The sequence below is a fragment of the Zootoca vivipara genome, chromosome 4 (genome assembly GCF_963506605.1).
Source record: "Zootoca vivipara chromosome 4, rZooViv1.1, whole genome shotgun sequence".
Lineage (NCBI taxonomy): Eukaryota > Metazoa > Chordata > Lepidosauria > Squamata > Lacertidae > Zootoca > Zootoca vivipara.
Window position 1 is genome coordinate 49,747,934 of NC_083279.1, and position 24,872 is coordinate 49,772,805.

The window sequence follows — 24,872 nt, forward strand, 5'->3', positions numbered from 1 at the left end:
ATTACATCTTACAAAGTAGGTTACAGCAATACCCTAATTTTGTCTCTGGAGCATTCAGTTCAACAACTTAAAGGTAATTCCCTAGCAAAATTGTGGTCTACAGATTTAGACCCCCTGTAGATCCTTGTCCCCCTTAATTATTTGCCTCATTTCTAGTCATCCTCGGTCTCATCAGAGAGAACTGGGCTGAAATGGACTGATAAGGATACCCTGGATCAAAAAATGTCTCTTTACATACCACTAAGGCCTGACTAGGAGGGGTGCGGTAGTGGTGGGTGGAACTGCAAAGGAATTTCAGCATAATCATCCTCACTAAACTAACTACAAAGAGCAAAACTAAAAACTATATAGTCAGAGGTGTCAAAGCCCAAATGTTTCAGAAGATTGTCACATCTGCTTCTGCTTCTTTTTAAAAACTCCTCTCTGCATTCACTAAAGTTGACAAGTTGTTTTTGGACTCTAAACCCACCTGAAGCAGGTGCACCACCCTAATACAAGCCCAGCTGAGGAACTCCTACAAAGCTAGCGTGTGACTTTGGGATCTGAGACTGCCCTGGGGAACTGCCAAGAGGCACCACATGGCTAATATGTCCTGCATCTGGAAGCCCATCTTGCTGCAGCAGAGTAGCCACTGATTGGCGACTGAGGAAATACTCCTGGACTATGCTGCTAGAAGGAGCGCAGAAGAGATTTTTTTTTTTAAATGAGCTTTTATCAAGGGGGATGCTAGGAAACAGCTCAATTTTGTCTGTCCCAAGATACCTTTGTTTCCTGATTCTAGCTCCTCGTAATGGGGGGGGGGGGGATGTGGCCCACTAGGTGCCCCGAGCATCTGGCCTCCTGCACTCTCCCAAAGCCCCTTCCCTCTCCATCCCTGTTCTGGACATCAGGCTGATGGAGCAGAGTGAACTATCCCTGCTCTGTACGCCCCATTGGCTTCCATACTGGCCACATAGGAAGTGAATATGCCACTTGAGGGCACACTATGCCAGTTGTCTGCGCTAGTAAACCAGCAGAAGAGCTTTCCATTTCACCAGACTGTGACTTCTGAAGAAAGGCCATCTTGGGGGGGGGGGGTTTCTCCTAAAAATGTGATCTTGGTAAGATCACCTTTAAATGCAAAAAAGAATTGAATTTTGCCCCATCCCTATCAGAGAGATAGCTAGAAGGATTATTTATTTTATTTTATTTTATTTATTTATTTTAGAGCAGAGACTAAGAGAGGGACAGAAAGCTCTCTTTGGGAATCTAATGCAGGATTAGTAGTACTGCTTTAGAAGCTGGTCCTTCTTGTGTTCTTAGTATGCAGTGCCTATTCTGATAATCTTCGTACAATTTTAGATAGAAATTATGTAGCAGGAAATGTAATTGGGGTGGAGGGAACCTACAACAGGAGGTGGTACAGACATAACAGATAAATTCCTGAGTTACTTCAGAGCCATAGCTCCACATTTTAATCCCCGTGCCCTACTATTTTGTTATATTGGGGAAAGACAAGAGATGTGAATTCATTATTCCATTTTATTATCCAATGTGGAGTACTGGGTAATCCAGGTAGGTAGCTTTGTTACCAAATGTAGTAAAGACCTCACTGTAAGGGCACTTTTGTTTGTCCCGTGATTTATCCTGTTTTCCCCCGATTTCTAGGCATGGATCTGATAGTTACAGTATTCGTTTTTGGGTATGTCCCACTCCTTTCCCTGGGAAAACCCAATGCTTACTGCTGAATTGGAACAACCATCAATCTGCAAAAAAAAAAAAACCCAACCCCAATTTACATTTGTTCCAGTTCAGCAGTAAACATTAGTGGCAGGATGAATTGGACCCATGGTAGAAATTATGGGACAAGTGGCAGTGTGGGTGAACCCTCAGAGCTGCTTTGCCAATCCTAATAATCCCTCATGAAAGTGTCCTATGAGTTGATAGACCCAAACACAGAAATATTACTGCATTCTGAGGTGTTAGACCTCACTTTGAAATAAACGACGGTTTGGGAAAGGAAGTACATGCTTGATAGCTAGAAAAGTTCTGAGACAATGGAAAGCTGAGAGTGTGTTCTTTGGGAAGCATTTTGCCTCCATCTAGACATTTTAACAAGTCTACTACAAAGAAACCAACGTCACAAAAGAAAAACAACATTCAGACATCTGTCCGCTTAGTATCCAACATGTTGTAGAGAACAGAGTACTGATATTTCATATGTTTACTACAGAACAAACACACCTTTTAAGTTTGTTTGTTTTTGTCCTTTCAAAGCTATATGATGCATCCCTGTTTTATCTATTTTGAAAGAGAGATTTGAAAAAGGCTGCTGTTAAACTCTGAAGCAGTGGCACTTTTAGAGTCAGAATACCAGCACACAGGGCCTGACCCTACAGTCCAAAAGGAACCAACATGACTGGGCCACACCAGCAGTTGCCAGAACATCTTTTCTTTATTTTTAAAAATCTTCATACAGAGCTGACACACTTCAGACAGCTCTGCCTCCCACCTTCATTTTCCCAGAGTGCCCCATGTGCAGCATTCCTACTTAGTTTTAACTAGGTTGGGTTTTTCCTGACATTGTGGAGCTTGTCGCCACCTGTACCAGGTGACAGGGTGAAAGGCTGGACCAGGGAGCTGGAAAGGAATGAATGGGTTCCCCTTTTCCAAATGTTTTTACAGAGGTTGCTGTACACACTTGAGCCAGCATACCTGGCAACCTTCTTAAAACATTTTGGGAAGATTTTTTAAAACGAGATCCAACTATTCCTTTCTCACTGTCTAGTAAGTCGGGGAGGGGGAAGCAACAGTAAGTAAGTCATGATGGGAAAGAAATTGGTTCCTTTTTTATCTCCCACACACCAACGAAACTTTTCACAGAAGTTGGAGGAGAAAAAGAAACCTATTTGTTCCCTTCCCAATGCCAATGCCTGTTGAACAGGGAGAATTGTCCAGAGCAGGCATCCCCAAACTGCGGCCCTCCAGATGTTTTGGCGTACAACTCCCATGATCCCTAGCTAACAGGACCAGTGGTCGGGGAAGATGGGAATTGTAGTCCAAAACATCTGGAGGGCCGAAGTTTGGGGATGCCTGGTCCAGAGTAATCTGGGAGAGGAAAGGAACATTAGCGGTCTGAAGTCTTGAGGGCTGTGTTTCTATGAGCTTGGCATTGTGGAGCTCAATCATGGCAGCAGAAAAGGCTTGGCTGCACAACCACAAAATTCTTTATTGGCCATAAAAGTGGTACCCTATCTACCAGACCTCCATGCCTATTTCAGTAATTAGTGTTTGTGAGCGTTTCACCTCTACCCTGGAATGGTACATTTCAGGTTTACCAACCCAGGTGGAATTTATGAGAACTAGGTATGTTTATATATATGAATGCCTGTGCATAGGATGTATGCATAGGAAATGGGAGAAAGAAGTTATTCCCGTATACGTAGGTGGTAAGCATGCTTATTTATTTTTTTGGCAGTCTGTGATGCAGGTGCAATAAAAAAAGGACTAATGCAATTTCAGACAGGATTTCAGCAGGAAGTCACTGATTGAAAACAAAGTAATAAGGCCACCTCATAAATTTTGCAGGTGCAAACAGTAGGGAAAGTGGGTTCAAGTATAACCGCCCTGATGCTATAATGAGCGCAAATCATCTTGAATGCACAATTAAATGAATGCACGGAAGGCTCCTTAGTTATCAATGACAAAAACATTGGTTGTTTCATGCAAGGATGTATTGTGAATATCAAGGTGCTGCTTAATCAAGTTTATGTGTGCACATCAGTATTTATGCTCTCTTTTTTGTTTCATGTCAGCTAATGTGCTGGAAGGAGACTCAATGGAGCAGGACGTGGAGAGCCCTGTTACAATCCATCCGCCTAAGTTGCCCAAACAAGCCAGGGAAGATCTGCCGAAGCACTTAAAAGAATGTACCAAGAGGAAAATCCAGAGGTATGTTAGGAAAGATGGAAAATGCAACGTCCACCATGGAAATGTGAGAGAGACTTATCGTTACCTGACTGACATCTTCACAACCTTGGTTGACCTCAAATGGAGATTCAACCTTTTTATTTTTGTCATGGTTTATACTGTGACGTGGCTTTTCTTTGGATTCATCTGGTGGCTAATTGCTTACATCCGAGGAGATTTGGAACATATAGGGGATAAGAAATGGACCCCATGTGTCAGTAACCTCAATGGGTTTGTTTCCGCCTTTTTATTCTCCATAGAGACAGAAACCACCATTGGGTATGGTTTTCGGGTCATCACAGACAAATGTCCTGAAGGAATTATCCTGCTTTTAGTTCAGTCTGTTTTAGGATCTATAGTCAATGCTTTCATGGTTGGCTGCATGTTTGTGAAAATATCCCAGCCCAAGAAGAGGGCAGAAACCTTGGTGTTTTCTACCAATGCCGTAATTTCCATGCGAGACGGAAAGCTGTGTCTGATGTTCCGTGTTGGGGACCTTAGAAATTCACACATTGTGGAAGCATCAATACGAGCCAAGTTGATCAAGTCGAAACAGACAAAGGAGGGGGAATTTATACCACTCAACCAGACAGATATTAATGTAGGTTATTATACAGGGGACGATCGTCTGTTTTTGGTTTCACCACTGATCATCAGCCATGAAATAAATCAACAGAGTCCATTCTGGGAGATTTCCAAAGCTCAACTGCCCAAAGAAGAATTAGAAATAGTGGTCATCCTAGAAGGAATGGTGGAAGCAACAGGTAATGTTTTCTCAGGTTCAACTTTTTCATAACATATTATTTTTTAAAAGGTACATAAGCATCATGAAAGTTTTGTCCCAGTGAGTGTCTTCAGGCCTCCAAAAAATGTAGGTTGAGCAAAAGGTTCAGTTTGGAATATTCATTCTTAAAAGGTGGTGATGCAAGCAGGAAAAAAACAACCCGGAGTAAGCTTTAGATGGCACTGGATCTTTTTGAAGTCCCAAAGCAAATGGAGTGTATGGTGGGGGGGGAGAGTTGCTTCTTTCTTCCCCAAGAGGTGCAATCCACCCATCACTGTTTGATGCTCTAACTCATTGCCCGGTGAGGACAAATTCTAGGAGAGATTCAGGGCAGCAAATTACCGGTAGCTTTCTTTGAGAACTGTTGTGCTAAATTATTTGCTGATGCCCATCTGGTGGTTCATTCTGCCAGGAAAAGAAAAGCATTGCTTTAACTTCATCACAGGAATCAGATACTCTTTTGCTACAGACTCTGCATTATTAAGTTTAGAATCCAAAGCATGCTCTGGTTAATTGCAAGCTCAGGTCAATTCAATATTCACATTTGGTTTAATCTCGGTTCAAAGAGGGAATCACATTTTCGGACATTTCCATATTTAGGTACCCCCCCCCCAAACACATATGGAAATCCCTAAACAGTAGATCCCAGATCCAGTTTCCAGCATGACCAAGATGAAATATTTCCAGTAGTATGCATGAGGAGTTTGTTTGTTTGTTTGTTTGTTTGTTTGTTTGTTTGTTTGTTTGTTTGTTTGTTTAAAATGATTGTAAAGGTGGTGGTGGTGATAGATAAAACATTAAAACTTCCCTAAACAGGGATGCCTTCAGATGTCTTCTAAAAGTCAGATAGTTGTTTATTTTCTTGAAATCTGCTGGGAGGGCGTTCCACAGTGAAGCCTCAGGTAGCTGCTGCCACTCAGAGTAGCAAATGGTTCTGGGCTGGAGGGAAAATGCATATATTCATATTCTTCTGTAAGACAGACTTCCATGTCCATGCCCTCAAACTGTGGCACCCTGGACTGCATGGGCTTTGGATTGCATGGGCTTTGGATTGCATGGGCTGATCCTTGGAGATGGGTGGACTATATGGCCTGATGGCTCCTTTCGAGCCTTGGCCCCATAAGAGCAGAAACCACAGTTGCAGTGGGGGGTGCTGACTTAAAGCCCAGAGCAGATTTCTAAGCCATAGCCCTTCTCTTGCTCACCAGACAGCCACCACATGTAGTTCATGTCATGCTTCCATTTCATGGCATTAAGAAAAACATGGGTGCCATAGCAAGAATGCTTCTTCCATTATTGTTGTTGTTGTTGTTGTTGTTGTTGTTGTTGTTGTTGTTACAGAATCACAACTGCCATCTTCAGGAAGAAGTAGGCTAACTTTACCCCCTAGGGAAACTCAATTTGATGAGCCATACAGCCTACTGATTATGTCAGAGAAAGAGGCGCATTTGCAAACAAGAAAGAAAACCAAGTGGCCAAAGTCATATAGGGAGAGGCTGATCTGAATAGACGGATGGATCTGACATTGCGAAAAACAGGAGGCACAGCCAGGGCCACTGCAAACTGTTCTCTCCAAATAAAAGACATTAATAGGCATTGGGAACCCAGAAGTGCATTTCATCAAAAATTCATCAAGGCAGAGCGCAGGAGAATAATGGCACAAACCAGGTGTGTGGACAGTAAAAGGAAAGGCAGCTACAAACAAACCCTGCTAAATGTCAAGGCAAAGGCACGGGTGACTAGTCAAGATAGGCATATTGCAAATCCATGTTGCTTTGAGGACATTGGCAGCAAGAAATAAAATACAATCCTAAACCTGTAGCTCGGAAATGTTGATGATGATTACCATGAACTATAATGATGAAATGGAAATAATTCTTTGATGGCTTATGTAACATAAGACCTATAATAAAACTGGGAACGCGTGAATAATAAAGTTTACAACAAGATGTCTTATCCATTTAAATCATGCACAATTAAAGCAGATTAAACAGACTAACAACCCAACCCCAACACCTTCACAAGTTATCCTGTGAAGTGGAATATTAATACAGTTGTCTGCTTGTTTGTCTGTCAAACGAAGGCAGTCTTCCAGGCCCTGCTGGTACTACTTACAAATAGTTCAATTTTTCAAAAAAATAAAATAAAAATGCAAACTTGAATAGAACACATTTATCTTTTGGACTGGCAACCCCACAGAGAAGCTCAGCTGGACAGGGGTGGGTCTATCCTCCTAATTGTCTGGTTCAGTAAGGTTTGGCAGACTTCATTAGAGAGTAATCTACCTTGAATATAATGGGAAGCCAAACTTCGGCTTAGCATGAATGAGCGAGCGTGCACTGCTGGTGCACAGTGGGACAATACTGGCCACTTTGTTCCTTTCCCACTCCTGCTGTTGCCATGCTACCAGGAGCTCAGTCATAGTTTGGGCTTAGTGTTATGTCCGGCCCAGGTTCATGGTTTGTCCCATTCCAAAGAAGGTTAGAATGAGACAAACCATGAGTGCAGACATAATGCTAAGTCAGATCATGGCTCAGCTCCCTAGCACACATGGCTTCAGTGAGAGGACTGCTTAGCATGTTCACACTTGTGTGTTGCTTGCAACCAAATCAGTCCAATCGAGTAATCCAAGAGTGCAAAGTTTTTGTCATCAGCAATGGAACTGGAAGCTGATGTGTATGCCTGCCATCCACCAACTAAAGCAACCAAGTTTTGTTGTGGTTCCACATGTGAGAATTTGAACCATGTGGTAGCCACAGGGGGTTATGGACACACTTTCCACCCTGCTTTCCATGCTATGTCAAAAACCATTTTGTTTGCTAAAAAAATGAGATAATTACATGTGAGATTTTTTTAAAAGGCTCACAATTACTCTTTTTTAAAAGAAACTGTATAAAAGTAATTTCTTTATAGCTAATCATATAAATCTGTTTGAAATTTCATTTATGTTTCTGACAGATGAACAGCCCGAGAGTAATGTTTGTAGAAGGGTTTGCGGTTACATAAAAAGCATGCTCACCAGCTGTGGAAAATGTGTTTGGAAAGCAGTAAACTGTGCACACAGACCGTTATTTAGATACCAAATGAGGCTATCAAATAGATTGCCACCTTACAAAGCTGGCTTAACTCTTAACTATCACCCTGTTGACTGATGGATTATTGTCCCTTTAACAGTGTGCTAATGAATGACTTCAGTTGTTCTCTACCATCAGAGCTATGTGTCCTCTGTGCTTTAAAAAGCCATAAAGTTTTATGTTAAGCTAGTTCAAATTCTATAATTTGTATGCGGTTAAGCACAATTTCACATTTGCATAACGACCCCCTGAGGGTCATCTAGTTCAACCCCCTGCAATTCAGGAACTCTTAGCTAGATCATAGAATTATAGAGGGGGAGCAAAAAGCTATGTAGAACACTGAAACCCTTCCCAATGGATACTGAAATTCCCACAAATTTGGGAGGTTCTCCATACTGTGCCTATTTTCCTACCAATAAAAATGAGAAACCTGCACTTTTTAAAAAGGGAAAGTAGAGTCTCACAGTATACAAAAATTCTGTACCAACAGTAAGTTCAACTTTTTTCTGCACAGAAATATAATGCATGCACATCTTAAGATACCGTACCTCTCCCCACTAAGAATTGCCCATCCTGGCACCCAACTTTTCAATCAGATCTATTCTAACTACAGTAAACTATAAAATCTTTGGCAGACCTGACTTATCACATTATTATTTTCATGGAATTAGATATAAAGAACACCATGATTATGACGGTACAATGAATAGCAGACAGTCTTAAAAACATGGAACATGTCCAGAGGAGGGCAACCAAAATGGTCAAAGGCCTGGAAACAATGCCTTATAAGGAACGGCTTAGGGAGCTGGGTATGTTTAGCCTGGAGAAGAGAAGGTTAAGGGGTGATATGATAGCCATGTTCAAATATATAAAAGGATGTCATATAGAGGAGGGTGAAAGGTTGTTTTCTGCTGCTCCAGAGAAGCGGACACGGAGCAATGGATTCAAACTACAAGAAAGAAGCTTCCACCTAAACATTAGGAAGAACTTCCTGACAGTAAGAGCTGTTCGACAGTGGAATTTGCTGCCAAGAAGTGTGGTGGAGTCTCCGTCTTTAAGCAGAGGCTTGACAGCCATATGTCAAGAATGCTTTGATGGTGTTTCCTACTTGGCAGGGGGTTGGATTGGATGGCCCTTGTGGTCTCTTCCAACTCTATGATTCTATGAACATAAAGTGTGGATGAGAAAACCTTTTCTTATTATCCATGCTTGCTGGGGCTGATGGGAGCTGGAGTCCAACAACATCTTGAGGGGCACCAAATTCCCATCCCTGAATTCTAAACCAGTACTTAGGCTTGCGGCCCTCATGTTTCAAATCTGATCCTGTATTATCACTGTTTGAAGTATGTCTTTTTGTGGATCCTGTTACTTCAACATTCAGTGTTCTTGCAACATTCTTTAGAATTTGAAGAACTGGCAGTGTTTATTTCAACTTTGTGACATGCCAAATAGAATAGCTATTGATTAATAATACTGTGATATAAATGGCTTAGCAACAGCAGCAGCAAGAAAAACAACAACTTATCGTTCTCTTCCACCAAGGAACTTAAAGACAAGTTAATTTTGCTACCAAATTTAAAGGTCGTAAATACAGATATTCTGGTGAAAGCATGTGGATTAGAAACCGAAAGAAGAAGAAAACCTTCTAGAATATATCCAGAGCAGCAGAATTTTTCCACTGATTTAAGTATCGGTATTTAAACACTGCATATCTGAAACCCAAACAGTGCAAGTGGAGTGAATTAATGTGAAAAGATTCAGGTCACTTTTTCAGAGGAACATTTTAAAGTAAGAAAATAAACTGCCATTTCAGAAGTGTGTGTTGATTATAACTATTAAAAAAAATTGACTTATGAAATTGCTAAGCAGAGCACTGCTGCCCATCTGCTAAGATCTGGTCAGGTGGCTTGAATGCAGCCATCTGCACCCACAAATGAGCTTGCTCAGGTATAGCAAGCATCTGGAAGGGTGGACATCTATTAATAGGACACTCCCCTACAGTAGCTTAAGAGAGCTGGTAGCATCCAGAACAGAATGTTTGGTGAGCTGGAGTGGACCTCACTGGGAAAGGCATGACACCCACAATTTTGCCTATTACCAGCAGAGGAAAACAAAGTCCTGGGAGGAGAGGCAGAAGTAGACTCCTAGCTCTGAAGACTGGGAATACATTCTTAGAAACTGACAGGGCATAGGCTAAAGAAAAGGTCTTTCCTGTAATGGAACAAGGGGGCTCATCCTTCCCCCCCAACACCCATGAGATCAATCTCCCATTGCTATTTTACCTGATAGGCTAGCCCCACTGGGTAACACACAACACTGTGCCTGAGAGCATTTCCAAGGACATGGGGGCAGTTAATGTCACTGTCCCACCATTGTTGTATTTTCTTCCTATCTATCTTCCCTTCCCCAGCTACCGTAAGCTGATTTAGGATTCTGCAGCCATTCCACCAGCATAACAGCAGCAATGCCGGGCACCATCAACAACATCTTTCTGGCACAAAGTTAAAACGTATCTCTTCTCCCAGGCATTTGACAGATCATGACAAGTTGGTTGATGGCCCGCTAGATGAAATGTTCTTGCTGCTGAGGTCTTTAGTTGTTTTTCTGCTGGGTTTGTTTGTGGCTCTTTGGGAAAGCTTTGTTGAAATGTGTTGCTTTTTAGTTTTTAACATTTTTGCAAATCACTTAAAGGCCTCAGAGCACACACAAATTGTAGGTAGCCATGAAATAAAACGAAAAAGCGACAATATGGTAAAACCTCATTGAAATGTACTAGAATTTTATTCTGACTTAATGCCATCAGGAAAAAAATTTCCCTCCACAAAACAAGGGGGGTGCACTCTGTGTTTCAAACATATTTTGTTTCAAAGGTGAGCAGAACCCACTTTGTTTGACAATTTCTTTCAAAAAGCTTTTACTGCAGGTAAAAGATAATTGAGGTGTTTAAGAGCTAGAGCAAGACAGTAAGTTCTGATTGATTGTGACAGAGATTTGGCTCTGAGCTTTTCCTGATAGGCAGTGACGGATTTCAAAGTCCCATTAAGTTTATAGAAAGGAAAAACTTTAAGTTTATATTTTATTTTATTTTGCGTAATCTCATTTAAATCTTATGGTCCATTTATACCCTGTAGATTTCCTTGGATTTGAAATGTGGATAATCAAATCAAATAACAAATCTGCCATTTAAGTCAATGATAACATTTTCAATACCATTGTATCATAAATATGGGTCCCCCTCCAAATTAAAAATAAAATTGTGGGATTTCAGATTTTTCACACTGCTACTCTGAGTGGTACAAAATTCCAGAGATTCCAGGCTCTTACCCAGGGTTCATGTTTCCTTTGGAATGAGGGACAGCGGAGGCTGAGGCATCTTTATGATATGTGGTTTATTTACACTTATATACAACTTGAGCCTGGAGAGGTTCACAGCATTAACACCCCAAGAGGATCTTGCTTCTCCCACAGCCACAGCCTTAGATTCCAGCAGAAATCAGGCATAGCTTTGTCTCCCCGCTGCCCAGCCTGCAGCCTTGCTTCTATCTTCTAGTTCTCATAACTCAAACTCTCAACTCTGGCCTTTGTCTTTCTAACTACCAGCAAATAGAAGGAGGGAGACTCATCCATTTGCTGTCATTTCCTTTGTTACTTAATGCTCCATAGTTAGAGGACCATTACCTCACCAGAAAGCTAGCCTGGCTATTCTAGGAATTGAATCCATTGCTGGATCCAGGAATTAGAAGGCGGCTCAATCATACAACGTACCCCTCCCCAAAACTCACAGCAGAGAGGGAGAGGGAGAGGGAGAGGGAGAGGGAGAGGGAGAGGGAGAGGGAGAGAGAGAGAGAGAGAGAGAGAGAGAGAGAGAGAGAGAGAGAGAGAGAGAGAGAGAGAGAGACTTCCTGACTTGTGTGGAAGGCGGCTAGAATTTAAGTAAATCACAATCTAAGGAAGAGGAAGAAGAAACTTTTTCAATGAATGATTGTCCCACCGACTTAAAGACATCTCAACTGCCTTATGGTCATGCTAGAAATGTGTGCCTTTGCAGAACAAGTGGAGTGTGTGTGTGTGTGTGTGAGAGAGAGAGAGAGAGAGAGAGAGAGAGAGAGAGAGAGAGAGAGAGAGAGAGAGAGAGAGAGAGATGTCTTCATTCTCATTTTATGGCTTCTGGGCACCATTTTTATTTAGCCTAGCTGTAACTAGGCTCCCAGACTGTAGTGTGACAATGAATTAAGGCCTAGATTCATAGTTGGCAATACCTTCCTAATAAGAACTCCAGACTTTCTGGAAGAGAATATTAAACGTGTTAGAAGCACAATCTTAAAAAAATAAAAATTATAGTATTCCTTTTCCACCTACCCAACATCCACCTTAATCATCTTACACCCACATAACTGGCTCGACTTCAATGACACTGTCTCCTCTGTTAGCTTAAGAAACTGTTATATATTTCCATGATAGCTGAAAATGAACAATTTTCAAGTTGTTAAATTCTACATGCTTGGAACAGTGTGTGGGTGTTGTACGGATTGGCATAGAGGACTGAAGAAATCAAACACACACACACCAGGTGCATACACACACACACACACACACACACACACACACACACACACACTTCTGATGACAAACTGCTTGTTTACTTATAGACTTGAATAAAGGCTTTTACTGCATAGCAGTCTTTGGCTAAGAAAATTGTATGTAACATCATGAAATAGTTTCCAATGCAATTTAAAAGTTCAGTGGGATCGATAGGATGCCACTGTCCCCATGGATCCCTAGACAAAGATATGCAAATGTGCCAAAGTTGGAACTCAGGCTCAGTAGTATTGTTAATTTATGCCAGCTATGTTTGAAACGTAGAAGCAGTCAGATGCGTTGGGCCAACAAAATGGTGACTTCCATTGGCAGTGTTTCTTTCCAGGCCACTTCTACGTAGTTAATCTCTTTTGAACATTATCGGCACTGGGGTGGGAGCAACCACACTATGGTTACCAGAGTGTGAGGGGTATTTTAATGACTCCCAATCTGTTAACTTGAGTGGTTTGGATGCTGGGTTGCCCTTCCATGAAGAGCTCCTTCTGTTTACAGAAGGGTTCTAATCCACCAGAGGCTGCTATCTGTGGCATGTGGAAACTGGGTTTTGCTAATTTCTCCTTGTAGCATCACTATCCATGCTGTTCTGGGGGGTTCCCTGGCCCCCTGGAGCAGATCTGCAGAAGAGAAAGGGGGAAATTGGTAAATAGCCCATCCCCTCATTTGATCCGGAACATAATTCCAGTCACAGAAACCTGGATTCCAAGCCATTGTCGTAATACCACCTGCCGCTGTTCTAATTGTGTTTGTTTTTATTACACTGCTTATAGTCTATTGTTAGCTAATTTGAAACATTCAAAAGGCAGAATATAAACCCTTAAACAAATAAATAGCCATTGATATAGCCATTGAAGGTACAGTGGTATCTTGGTTCCCAAACGGCTTGGGTCCCGAACAAATCGGCTCCTGAATGCCACAAACCCGGAAGTAAGTGTTCTGGTTTGCAAATGTTTTTCAGAAGCCGAATGTCCGACGTGGCTTACGCAGCTTCTGATTGAGTGCAGGAAGCTCCTGCAGCCAATCAGAAGCCACGCCTTGTTTTTCGAACTGTTTCGGGAGTTGAACGGACTCCCGGAATGGATAAAGTTCGAGAACCAAGGTTCTACTGTTGGTGAGAGCCAATTGGTACCTGCTTGCTTGCAGAGTAAACCCAATACTGTATTATTAAATAGCATCAAATGAAACTGATGTTCTGATTATTTCTGCATCAGAAGTCATGACACAACTGACTAGAGTTGTGTGTAGTATGGAACAAATCAATAGCATGCCATCATGTTGGAGTTTTTGTCCCTGATTTCCCAACGATATGCTCTGTAAGTGGCATTAAAGCAACACATGAAACATTGCTATAATACGCATTGCTATAATACGCAAAATTCACACAATTTGCTAATAAATGTTGATCACACAACAATAACTGGAAATTTCTCTTTCAAAAGTATGGGTAACATCATCTTAAGGAGAAGATCTTATAAGGCTGGTATTAAACCGTTCTCACTGCTTTGTTCACATAATCTCAGCAGACAGCACATCAGCATCTCATGGTAATTTGTTGTTCAGTTTCACCATGTGCTTATTATAGTCTGGTCTGATCTATCCATCATTTCCTACTTATTCTCTTGCAACTATGTCTTAACTGTCCCACTGCTTCTCTGAAATTTGCTAATTGTCTCCTCCCTGCTGACAGTTACATTTCGTTCACCACCCCTCAGATGACAAAGGTAATTTTCACGTTATGATAATCTGTCCATGTCACTAACTACGGGGAAAGACCAAATAAGTTCTATGGTATAGTTCAGATTATAGGAAGTCATTATTTTAGCTAAACTGTAGTTCCAAAAATTCCAGGTCTTTTTGTCCACTAAGGATTCCTGAAGTCCTGAAAGCACAATTTCAGTAACAATGGAATCCAGTGCCAAAGTTCAATGAAATTTCATGGGATACAGAAAACTCTACTGTCTGTCTTCATGCATCCATTAGCCATTTACTGTAACAACAGAGAATGCCTGTAATTATTCTAACTGTTAAGAGAGGAAACAGTTGACAATAGGATCATCCTGTGAAACTGATTGGCAGTTTCCCCTTATAAAGTGCAAATCTTCTTCTTCTTCTTCTTCTTCTTCTTCTTCTTCTTCTTCTTCTTCTTCTTCTTCTTCTTCTTCCTCCTCCTCCTCCTCCTCCTCCTCTTCTTCTATCACACTGAGGAATTTTTAATCAAAGAACAACACTTTAATCAATTAACCACACCAATCAATTCATTAAATCTTGCAGCCCTTTTATTTTCACATAGTGCTGACAGGATAATGTCAGGATAATGAAAAATAGACAAGTTCAGCCATGGGTTCAGAATGCCAACCCCTATATCAACACATCCCAAATTAGCATTGCTTTGGCAACAATAATAAAAGCACAGAGAAAGATACTATGCAATTGCTTGACTTCTGTTATCATTAAGAACAATGCTGTCTGGAGTTGGGTTGTGAGGCACTTTCTTTCTTCAGAAAATAAAGGAATAGCATGGAAAGCATAATAAATACTAGCTAGCACCAAAAAAGAGGACAATGTTTTCTCTTACGCCTTCTCTGTTAAGTACTGCTAATAACCGTCAAGTTGACTCTCCCAAGCCCTGCTCAGTTTGAGTGAGTGTTGCAGGTGGAAGTGCTGTCTAGTATACTCAACATACACACATGTTATTTGTATGCAGCCTTTCCATAGGTACAACCTATTAGCTTGCATTTAGAAAGGATAAACACAAGCGTCAAGTCCTTAAGACTGAAGACTGGCTTGAAAGTGTGTGAGCAATTGATGATGAAATCTCAGGAAGGCAGGGGAAGTGGGAGAAGGCAAGCAAGACTAGCAGTAGCATTTCCCCCCACTGCATCCTAGCTGCTTCTATTCATTTTTGGTGGCAAAACTGAGACTAGTGATAGGGTGAAGTTTCTCAAATTGCTTTTGACTCAGTTTTTTGGGGGGTGGCGGAGCTTGGGTCCCCAAAGGTAAGGTGGTGGGGAAAGCAAATTTCTTAAAGGATTCATAAAGGGCAACTTTACCATTGCCAACAAGGCAAGGGCGAGTTCTTCCCCTCCCCACTCCACCCTCAAATTCACACAACACTCTCGAGCACCTTCAGGTTGTAGAGGCATCTCTCTTTCAGAGAAGCTTTCCCACTGATCTGCTCAGTGAGCAGAGCCTAGTAATCTTCAAGCTGCTGAGGCTCCTGCTAGACACTTTTTGAAAACCAGTGTACCAGATGGTTCCCTTTCCTTCATTCTCTTCCTTTGCTTATGCCTCTCCTTGCTCCACCTCCCTGGGGAACGCCGGCTTCCCACACTGCTGCTCTGTGTGATCATTTCTGAGCACACACCTCTTTGTCGTTCATTTCCCGCACTTTAAAGCCACAGCGTTGCCTCTGCGCTGACTGACTGACCCTACTAAATGGCAAATTTCACCGCTTGCCATGTATCCAAATGATCTAGGGCGGAAGAGCACGTCTTTGCTTTATGCTACATTTCCAGACATCATGTCTCATTAACATCTGTCTGGTTGAACAAAGCACTTCACTCCACAGAATTTATGAAAGCCAGGCAGGGGCTCCAGCAGCGTCCTGAACCACAAACAGAAGAGGCAGCAGCCATGATGTGACACTAAGCTGAGGGTGCGTCTCTGGCTATTGATCTACAGTGGCCTCTTTAAACTAAGCGCTCTTAGTTCCTGCATGCAGATTTATACAGGTGTGAAATCCACCTGTATGATATAATGAATTTGACATCTTGTCAACCCTCTCAGTCACCGTGTGCCACACATGTAAAAATGCTATTTAAAATAAAGGCAGCTGTAGCTACATACCATTTATTTATTTAGTTATATTTTAATTTTTAAAAAAACACCCTACACCTTTCATAGGTGTCAGTACAAAACATACTGTATTATATATCTCATCATTTCCCCCTAACAAAATATTTAACCATTTCCCCAGGACTTTTTTGTAAGCTCATGCTGATCTGTTTTATAGAGTTGCTGGTTTTAGTTCTTTTCTTTAAAGTATTCATTACTTAATAGTGTTTTTTAAGTTTATTGCAAACAGTTCTGATAATAGTTACAGGTAGGTAGCTGTGTTGGTCTGACGTAGTCGAAACAAAAAAAAAATTCCTTCCAGTAGCACCTTAGAGACCAACTAAGATTGTCATTGGTATGCATGCATGGTCTCTGAAGAAGTATGCATGCACACAAAAGCTCATACCAATGACAATCTTAGTTGGTCTCTAAAGGTGCTACTGGAAGGAATTTTTTTATTTTCAGTTCTGATGTTTTATTTTAATTATGAGGTAGGAATCTAAATAATAAATAACTGTGCCAAGATTACATTAAATCGATTTAAAGTGCTATTTAAAGTGCTCCCTTCTCCAAGGTATATTAACTCGGTTTAAAAAAAAGTAATTTAATCTAGAAATAACAGGGCAACATGACAATCTCTAAAGAGTGACAGAAGTTACAGCTGAGTTGAAACAACTCATCCATGTTTGTGTCCTGTTTTACCAAGTGCACCCATTGTAGCAGAGCTCGCCATGTGTACTACTTTACAAAGGGCAGGCCTCCATTTTAGAGGGCTCAGTCAGAGGACAATCCTCTCTTTGTAGGAGTTCTCTGGTTAGGTTTGTCCAGTCCAAGTCCAGTTTAAAGAATCAGAAGAAGGGAGACAAGGGCCTTGAATTTGCCTGTCAGCAGACTGAAGAGAGAACATGGCACCTAGTCACAGTCTTCTCCACTCAGGGGAGAGGAGCAATCATTTCTAAATGTGCATCTTTATATATGTCACCTAATGCAGAACTGGTCCATCTTTAAATGGTGGTGGATAAGTAGCCAGCCCAATTGTGGCCCCTTTTTTGGACACATCTCAAAATGTCCATCTGTTTATGGTGGTGAAATCCAGTGACATTATATGTGTTTACATAATCACACAGAGATCTCTGTATTCTCTGATTCATTGTCTTGGCCCACTTGACTTTGTTCACAACAATGATAGGAACATGGGAAGCTGATATAATGAGTCAGACTATTGGTCCATCTACCTTGGTATTGTCTACAGTAGCTAGTGGTAGCTCCTCCAAGGTTGCAGGGAAGGGACATTCCTAGCCCTGTCCAGAGATGCTGGGATCTGACTGCCTGCAAATAAGGTGCTCTACCGCTGAGGTACGGCCCTTCCCCATGTAACTATGACAGTTGTCATCAGGTCACATCACAACACATTCAGCATGGAGTATTGTTGGCTTCATACCCTCACAGGAAATTGTTTAGAGAAGTCATTGTCAGTCGTGAAGTTCAGAGGTGATGGCGGCAGCAGTTCTTTGAAACCTATTTGGCAATAACTCCTCCGTGACCTTATCACCATCCATTGGCAGATGCAGCTATGTTAGACACGAAGATGGATTTTAAGGGAACACTGGACATTTACTCTCTCCCCCCTTAAAAAAACAGAATCTTTGATTTGAAAGAGGAGACACAAAAAATACCATAGTACTAATAGAAATATATCATTTAGTAAGATTATTCTTCCTGGCATCTCTAGCTAAATATTTCCTCAAGCTAGCACTCTTCTGCATCTGGGGCTTTGAAATGACAGTTATCTCGCCACATTTTGCCTTCTGTATTTTCTTTTTCTCTTCTTCTTTGGAGTTCTTCAAAATGACTCCAGATCTCATCCTGAATACATGAACCTGAAGTCCCGTTTGTTTGTTTGTTTCTCCCCACTGCTTTTCATTCCAGATGAGTTGGTTCAAAGGAAAATATATATTTGTTTATTCTCCAGGCCTTGCGAGGCAACATTTTTTTTCTTCCACGGGATCACTTTAGGAGGAATATACACAAAGGATGATGTGTCAGGACTCAAAATCCACATGGATTTTTCAGGGGGGGGGGAAGCAGATGTAACTTACCTGAGGAAAGTTCCACTTTGAGGTGACAATGTATCTGAGATCTTATCCTGATGTCTGTTCCTGAGATCATGCTCCTTTAGGTTTTAGAAATAGCAAGGCAGGAGTAATATGCTGCTGATCACACCCATTAAAACATTAAAACGAGCGTACCCGCCATATATTTAAAGCGCATTGAAAGCACATTTCCTCCCCAAATAATCCTGGGAACTGTAGTTTGCCCCTCACAGAGCTACAATTCCCAGAGTTTTCTGCATGCATATCCAGGCATACTCAGTTCCAGGATACATTCCAGTCAGGCAAAACCACTCAAGGGTGCACAGTGGAGCCAGCTAGGGACATGATTTAGGAAGGAGCATGGTTTGAGAAGAAGCCAAAGGCTGGCTAGACAGGCCTGGGCCTGGCTCCTGCCAAAGAACAATGACAGATGTACTGTCTTGTAAGTGAGGAAGCCAAGTTTTAGTCTAGCAAAGTGCCAGCATATAATCAGCAATGGGAGAAGAGCAGAAATTAGTGCAGTTGCCCAAGGAGCCCATAATGAAGCAAGAATCAAGCCAATTCCAGAGAGGGGCTTCCGGGTTCCTGAAATGTTTATCGGGGAGAAGGCCTGGGCTCAGGATTCTGGGCTCAGGAGCAGCAATCAGGTCACATGAGCATGAAGTTGTTCCAACAGTTGGCCCTGCCTACCCACCCACCCGCCTGCCTGCCTGCCAGCGTTTAAATGCTGGGCTCCATTTTCACTTCTATAATAATTCTTTTGAACGCATTACTTGAGCGTCTATTTCAGTCCAAAGACCAAAGACACCAGAATGGTTGTTTTGGAACCCATTAGGAATCCTGTGTTAAAATTTTGGATGCTAATGTGTCCTCAAGATTTTCTGGCGCAACCTTTCAAAGTTGTCGGATTCTGTAACTTTGAGGTTGCCTGTCCATTGACAGGCCTTTTGAAACAATGACTGATACAACATGTGAGAGGAAATGTGAGAGGAAATAATGCAAGCTATACTTAGAATAAAAGTTTTAATTTTTATACTTTTTAGAAGGTACGGCTATAGCCATCATAGCTACGGTATGTGTGTGTGGCTTTAACATACAACAGACCTGCTAGGAGCCATGTTGCTTCTGATTTCTCTTTCCTTTCTTCCCCAGGGATGACGTGTCAAGCCCGAAGTTCTTATGTTACCAGTGAGATCCTGTGGGGTTACCGTTTTACACCTGTTCTCACGCTAGAGGACGGATTTTATGAAGTTGATTACAATAGCTTTCATGATACATATGAGACCAACACACCATCTTATAGTGCCAAAGAACTGGCAGAGATTGCTAGCCGAGCAGAATTACCCCTCACTTGGTCTGTGTCCAGCCAATTAGACCAGCGTGCCGAAATGGATACTGAAGAGGAGACCAAGGACAACGAAGAACAAACTGAAAGGAATGGTGATGTGGCCAACTTAGAGAATGAGTCCAAAGTTTAGAACTTAACAGTGGGGACAGAGAACCACTAATCTTCCTTTAAAGGGGGATTGAGGGAGGACCGATTAAGGTGTGACATGCCTCCCTGCCTGTAAGGCAAGCAAAGATTTGGGTTAAAGCTGCAATATCCCTGCAATGTTGCCATGTAACCTGTTATCCTTGTTCTATTTTTTCAGCTGGAGAACTCAGTGTTCACACATGGCAGGTGTCTGGTTCGGGGCTGGTTTCTAAGAGAAAGGGCAGAAATTTGTTAACCTGGGCCAAAAGCAAAACACAGTGACTGTAAGTGAAGTCCATTCACGTCCTGAGCTTTAACTCCAGTTTTTATATAAGGTATTCCAAGACAGTTTTGAATGAGATGCCTACGTTGCAGTTTGAAGACCCAAGGAGCTGAAGAGAAAGGTCTGAAATTCAATGAGATACTGTACATATGCCTTATGTATTTTCTTTCTCTTTCAGTTTAGTAATAAACCCAGCATGTACAAAAGTACTGTAGTAAAGAACCTCTAAATAATGTACATACATGTGTAATTAATGTAGGTTTAGAGATATAATTTAGAAAATAATGGGATGCAAAAAAAAAAAAACCAACCACCTATCATGAGGAAGGCAGTTCTCTTCTAACACCAGACATTTATTAGAGTTTGGCACCCATTTATAACTGCCCCATGAATGCATGTCTATTTCCTCATTGTACCAGACTGCCAGCTGTTTAGAGTACCTCACTGTTTTCTTAAGCGATGATTTAGCTGACTCTAAAAAGCCATAGGTCTGGGGTGGGGGTGGGATAAGGGCAGAGAAATTACAACACGATTCCTGATAAACTGTGAAACTGTTTACAAAAAAAATGTTTTCTTTGTAATGTTATATGGTTAAAAAAAACCACTTCTGGTTACTTGGGCAGGACAGCTAGAATTTAACTGTGGCAGATTCTTGTCCAAGGAAAGGATTCCTTTTGTATGACATTTGTCTATCAGAGATTTTGTGTCGGGCTATTAACCTTTTAAGTGCAATACTTTGGGAAACTTTGGTTTTCAAAACCATTCAGCTAAACAAAAAAAAGTGTGTAATTTGCTATATCTATAGCTATATAACCTATATAAGCCATGAAAAGTTTTGAATGTTATACCATAGTTCAGCAGAGAACATTTCCAGCTGATGTTCTGTCTGAAAGAAAACAACTGGACTTCAGCTGGATTTTATTATCGTAATAGGTACTTCATATGTCTTGAATACTCCCTGCAAAGATCTGCCAGCATGTCAGCCTTGCACATGTGTCGTTTCTGTGATGTCAATGAGCACAATCTGTAGGCCTCATTCTGCCATCTTTACTTATAATGAGTAGTGCCTTAAGTGCTTTCCAGTGTTACATTCTCCCAGTGGTTGACAACTGCAAATGAGTAGATACAACAGGTATACAGCTATACAGCATTCCTGACCCAACTGCCACCAGTTCATGCATTCAAAGCTGAATTATCTCCTGGGGAAATAGGTGGGATTATTTTGGTCCTCATCACATACTTACTTTACTTACTTACTTGCTTACTTACTTACTGCCCATCTGACTGGGTTGCCCCAGCCACTCTGGGCAGTTCCCAACAAAAAAAAAAAGAGTAAAAACACCATACAGTACTGTGTTCATCCTCGTGGCTCAGATCAGCATTTTAGCCATGACAAAAACAAAAAAAACCAAACAGAAGAGGTCTTAATTCTGTTTCCATAGTATTTTCTTGAAGAAAATTTTTTTACAAAGATTTTCCACCAAAAAATCTTTCAGGCTATCATGCAGAGAATAGACCTAATAAAATGTTAATAATAATAATAATAATAATAATAATAATAATTTATACCCCGCCCATCTGGCTGGGTTTCCCCAGCCACTCTGGGCGGCTTCCAACAGAAAAATAAAATAATCGATTAAAGATTAAAAGCCTCCCTAAACAGGGCTGCCTTCAGATGTCTTCTAAAAATCTGGTAGCTGTTTTTTCATTTGACATCTGGTGGGGGGGGGGCATTCCACAGGGCGGGCGCCACTACCGAGAAGGCCCTCTGCCTGGTTCCCTGCAACTTGGCTTCTCGCAGCGAGGGAACCGCCAGAAGGCCCTCAGTGTCTGGGCAGAACGATGGGGGTGGAGACGCTCCTTCAGGTATACTGGACTGAGGCCATTTAGGGCTTTAAAGGTCAGTACCAACTTTGAAATGTTCTTGGAAACGTACTGGGAGCCAATGTAGATCGTTCAAGACTGGTGTTATGTGGTCTCAGCGGCCGCTCCCAGTCATCAGTCTAGCTGCTGCATTCTGGATTAGTTGTAGTTTCCGGGTCACCTTCAAAGGTAGCCCCATGTAGAGCACATTGCAGTAGTCCAAGCGGGAGATAACTAGAGCATGCACCACTCTAGCGAGACAGCCTGCAGGCAGGTAGGGTCTCAGCCTGTGTACCACATGGAGCTGATAAACAGCTGCCCTGGACATAGAATTGACCTGCGCCTCCATGGACAGCTGTGAGTCCAAAATTACTCCCAGGCTGCGCACCTGGTCCTTTAGGGGGACAGTTACCCCATTCAGGACCAGGGAGTCCTCCATACCTGCCCGCCTCCTGTCCCCCACAAACAGTACTTCTGTCTTGTCAGGATTCAACCTCAATCTGTTAGCTACCGTACCTATCCATGGATTCATAGCTAAGAGAGCAATCCGCTGTGGCAAGCCATTAATATACTACCAGATAAGAACATTGTAACATATACATAGACATTGATTTAATCATTGAGCTACCCCATCCCCAAAGTTCTTTATTATTGTTTGGTCATTAGGAAAACTTACCAAGTACTATCTTGGCACCCAAATCCCAATTAAATATGGATAGCATCACGCACCAACATTATCAGAATAGCATATTCAGGAAACTACTTCAAACGTTTACATGGCAAGTGTGTTACATCAATCCATATGTATGTCAGGTGGGATTAGCCTTTTTCATTTATTATGGATTAATGCATCAATACTAATCCTATTCTAACCATTTATGCCTTGCCCTCACCATAAGTAGACCTTGAGCACTGCAGGGTTGCTGAGCAATTTTGCATGGCAACATAATGGCCAGGTATGTCGCACATCACAGTAAACCATAGTCTGAACCAAGCAATGACTTACCATGAATAAGTAGTGTGGCGGTGTGTGCCGAGTAAATCACACCTCTCTGTTCCTCACTTTGCCAAGCCAGGATGAGGCCAACCCCAGTGCTGGCTTAGTACCACATGAGAACCATCACTAGTGGTTTGCGTCTCTTCAAACCAATCAGATCAGAAGGCAAGATTTGTTATGGGCAGTTCTTGGCTCACTGCTTGTGATTTGTTTGGAGAGAAACAAATGCTAAACTAGACATGTAGTTCATTCCCCTTCCAGCTCGGTGGGGTGGGCACAGGATAGCACCAAAGTAAACTTGCTGCTCATTTACGGTACACCATGGTTTGTTTCAGACCATGGCGTACCATGATCTATGAATGGGGCTAAAGCAGCATTTATTGATGGTCACATCTGCTGGTGGCATAATGGTACATTGACATAACTTGCTGCATGGTACACATTTAGTTGCTAAGGCAGTGAGACTAGGATAGATTTTTTTGTCAAGGATAGATTACAGCTCCCAGAGGAACCCACATCGTGTAATTTGTGCATGTGGAAATCTCGCTGTAGAAATAAAGTAGTGCAATTCAAATCAAAACCATTTATCCTGAACTGACTCTGCTGAATTTGGTAGCATCCTGAGTATATTACTGCTCAGTCAGAGTAAGGTTGGCAGAAGGTTGGCAGTGTAAATGGAGGACAATGGTTGTAACTTCGTAGTACAAATGCCCTTTCAAACAAAACAAACTACAGCCTTAATTTTGTGTTTATGCCTGCCTAATCTGAAAATTAAAAGTACATTGAGAAGTTCAAAAAAAAATTGTATGAAAATATATATAATCATGTTTTAAAATACATGACTCAGGAGAAATCTAGTACCGGAGGCAGGTAGAAATTTTGCACTGTGATAGATTCTTCACATTTAGTTTGCATCAATGTGCTGATTTTCTCTTAATGCCATTCCAGTTATTTAAGTTTTATGGAGTTATGACAAAATATGTCATTTGCACTTCCCAGGAGCTGTGTTCACTTCTAGCCGAAGATGTTGTGCCACTGAGCTGGATTGATAAAACCAGCTGCACTTATACTTATTAGAATTGGAAAAATATTTCCTGGTCACTTTCACAAAAAGAAGTGCCCTCCATATGGTTTTCACTGCTCTGGCCGTTCCCCAAAAGGTGTGTGTGTGTGTGGTTGACAAGTATCACCAGGAAGATATAGCATTGCTACTTCCTTTCATTTCCACTTTTGGAAGCTAGTTTCATTGTAGATGATGTTAATATGTAGTCATAAGTCCTTTGTATGCCGTCACTGTGTTGGAATATGAAAGTTATTTATGCTTATATAGCTCACCCGGATCCAACACTAGTAGCACTTTGCTATGTGCAACCTGGAGCCCCAGGTGCAGGTATATATCCCAGGTGACGCATCCATATTGGATTCAGTGGAATGGGTGAGCATCCCAATCACAGCCACAGCCACACACCTTGTGGGTCTCCCTTGCTGGATGGAGCCCCTGTCTATCAGGCTGAGTTTGCATGACAGAAGAAATTGCTGGCTAAGTTCACATAAACCATTTAGCTTGGTAGCTCACCCAGTAGAGCCTGAGACTTGTGGGTTCAAGCCCCATGTTGGGCCAAAGATTCCTGCATTGCAGGGGGTTGGACTAGATGACCCTTGTAGTCCTTTCCAACTCTACAGTTCTATAATTCTATGAAACCTGTTGACTCTTGATGAAGAATGGTATAGAAATATAATAATAATAATAATAATAATAATAATAATAATAATAATAATAATGGGGTTGTTATAGCCCCAGCCATGCCCCCACACTATGGGGAGAGGGCCCAGAGCAGGGGTCAGCAAACTTTTTCAGCAGGGGGCCAGTCCACTGTCCCTCAGACCTTGGGGGGGCAGACTATATTTTAGGGGGGGGAGGGAATG

At 41.7% G+C, this 24,872-nt stretch overlaps 1 protein-coding gene across 1 annotated transcript; it reads left to right on the forward strand.

The window, feature by feature from the left end:
• Positions 1-3,802: 3,802 nt before the first annotated feature.
• Positions 3,803-20,076, forward strand: KCNJ6 (potassium inwardly rectifying channel subfamily J member 6). The gene is made up of 2 exons (XM_035115481.2): positions 3,803-4,712; positions 19,482-20,076. Exons 1-2 carry the CDS (start codon positions 3,818-3,820, stop codon positions 19,805-19,807), a joined length of 1,221 nt encoding a protein of 406 aa, XP_034971372.2. The 5' UTR covers positions 3,803-3,817; the 3' UTR covers positions 19,808-20,076.
• Positions 20,077-24,872: the final 4,796 nt, after the last annotated feature.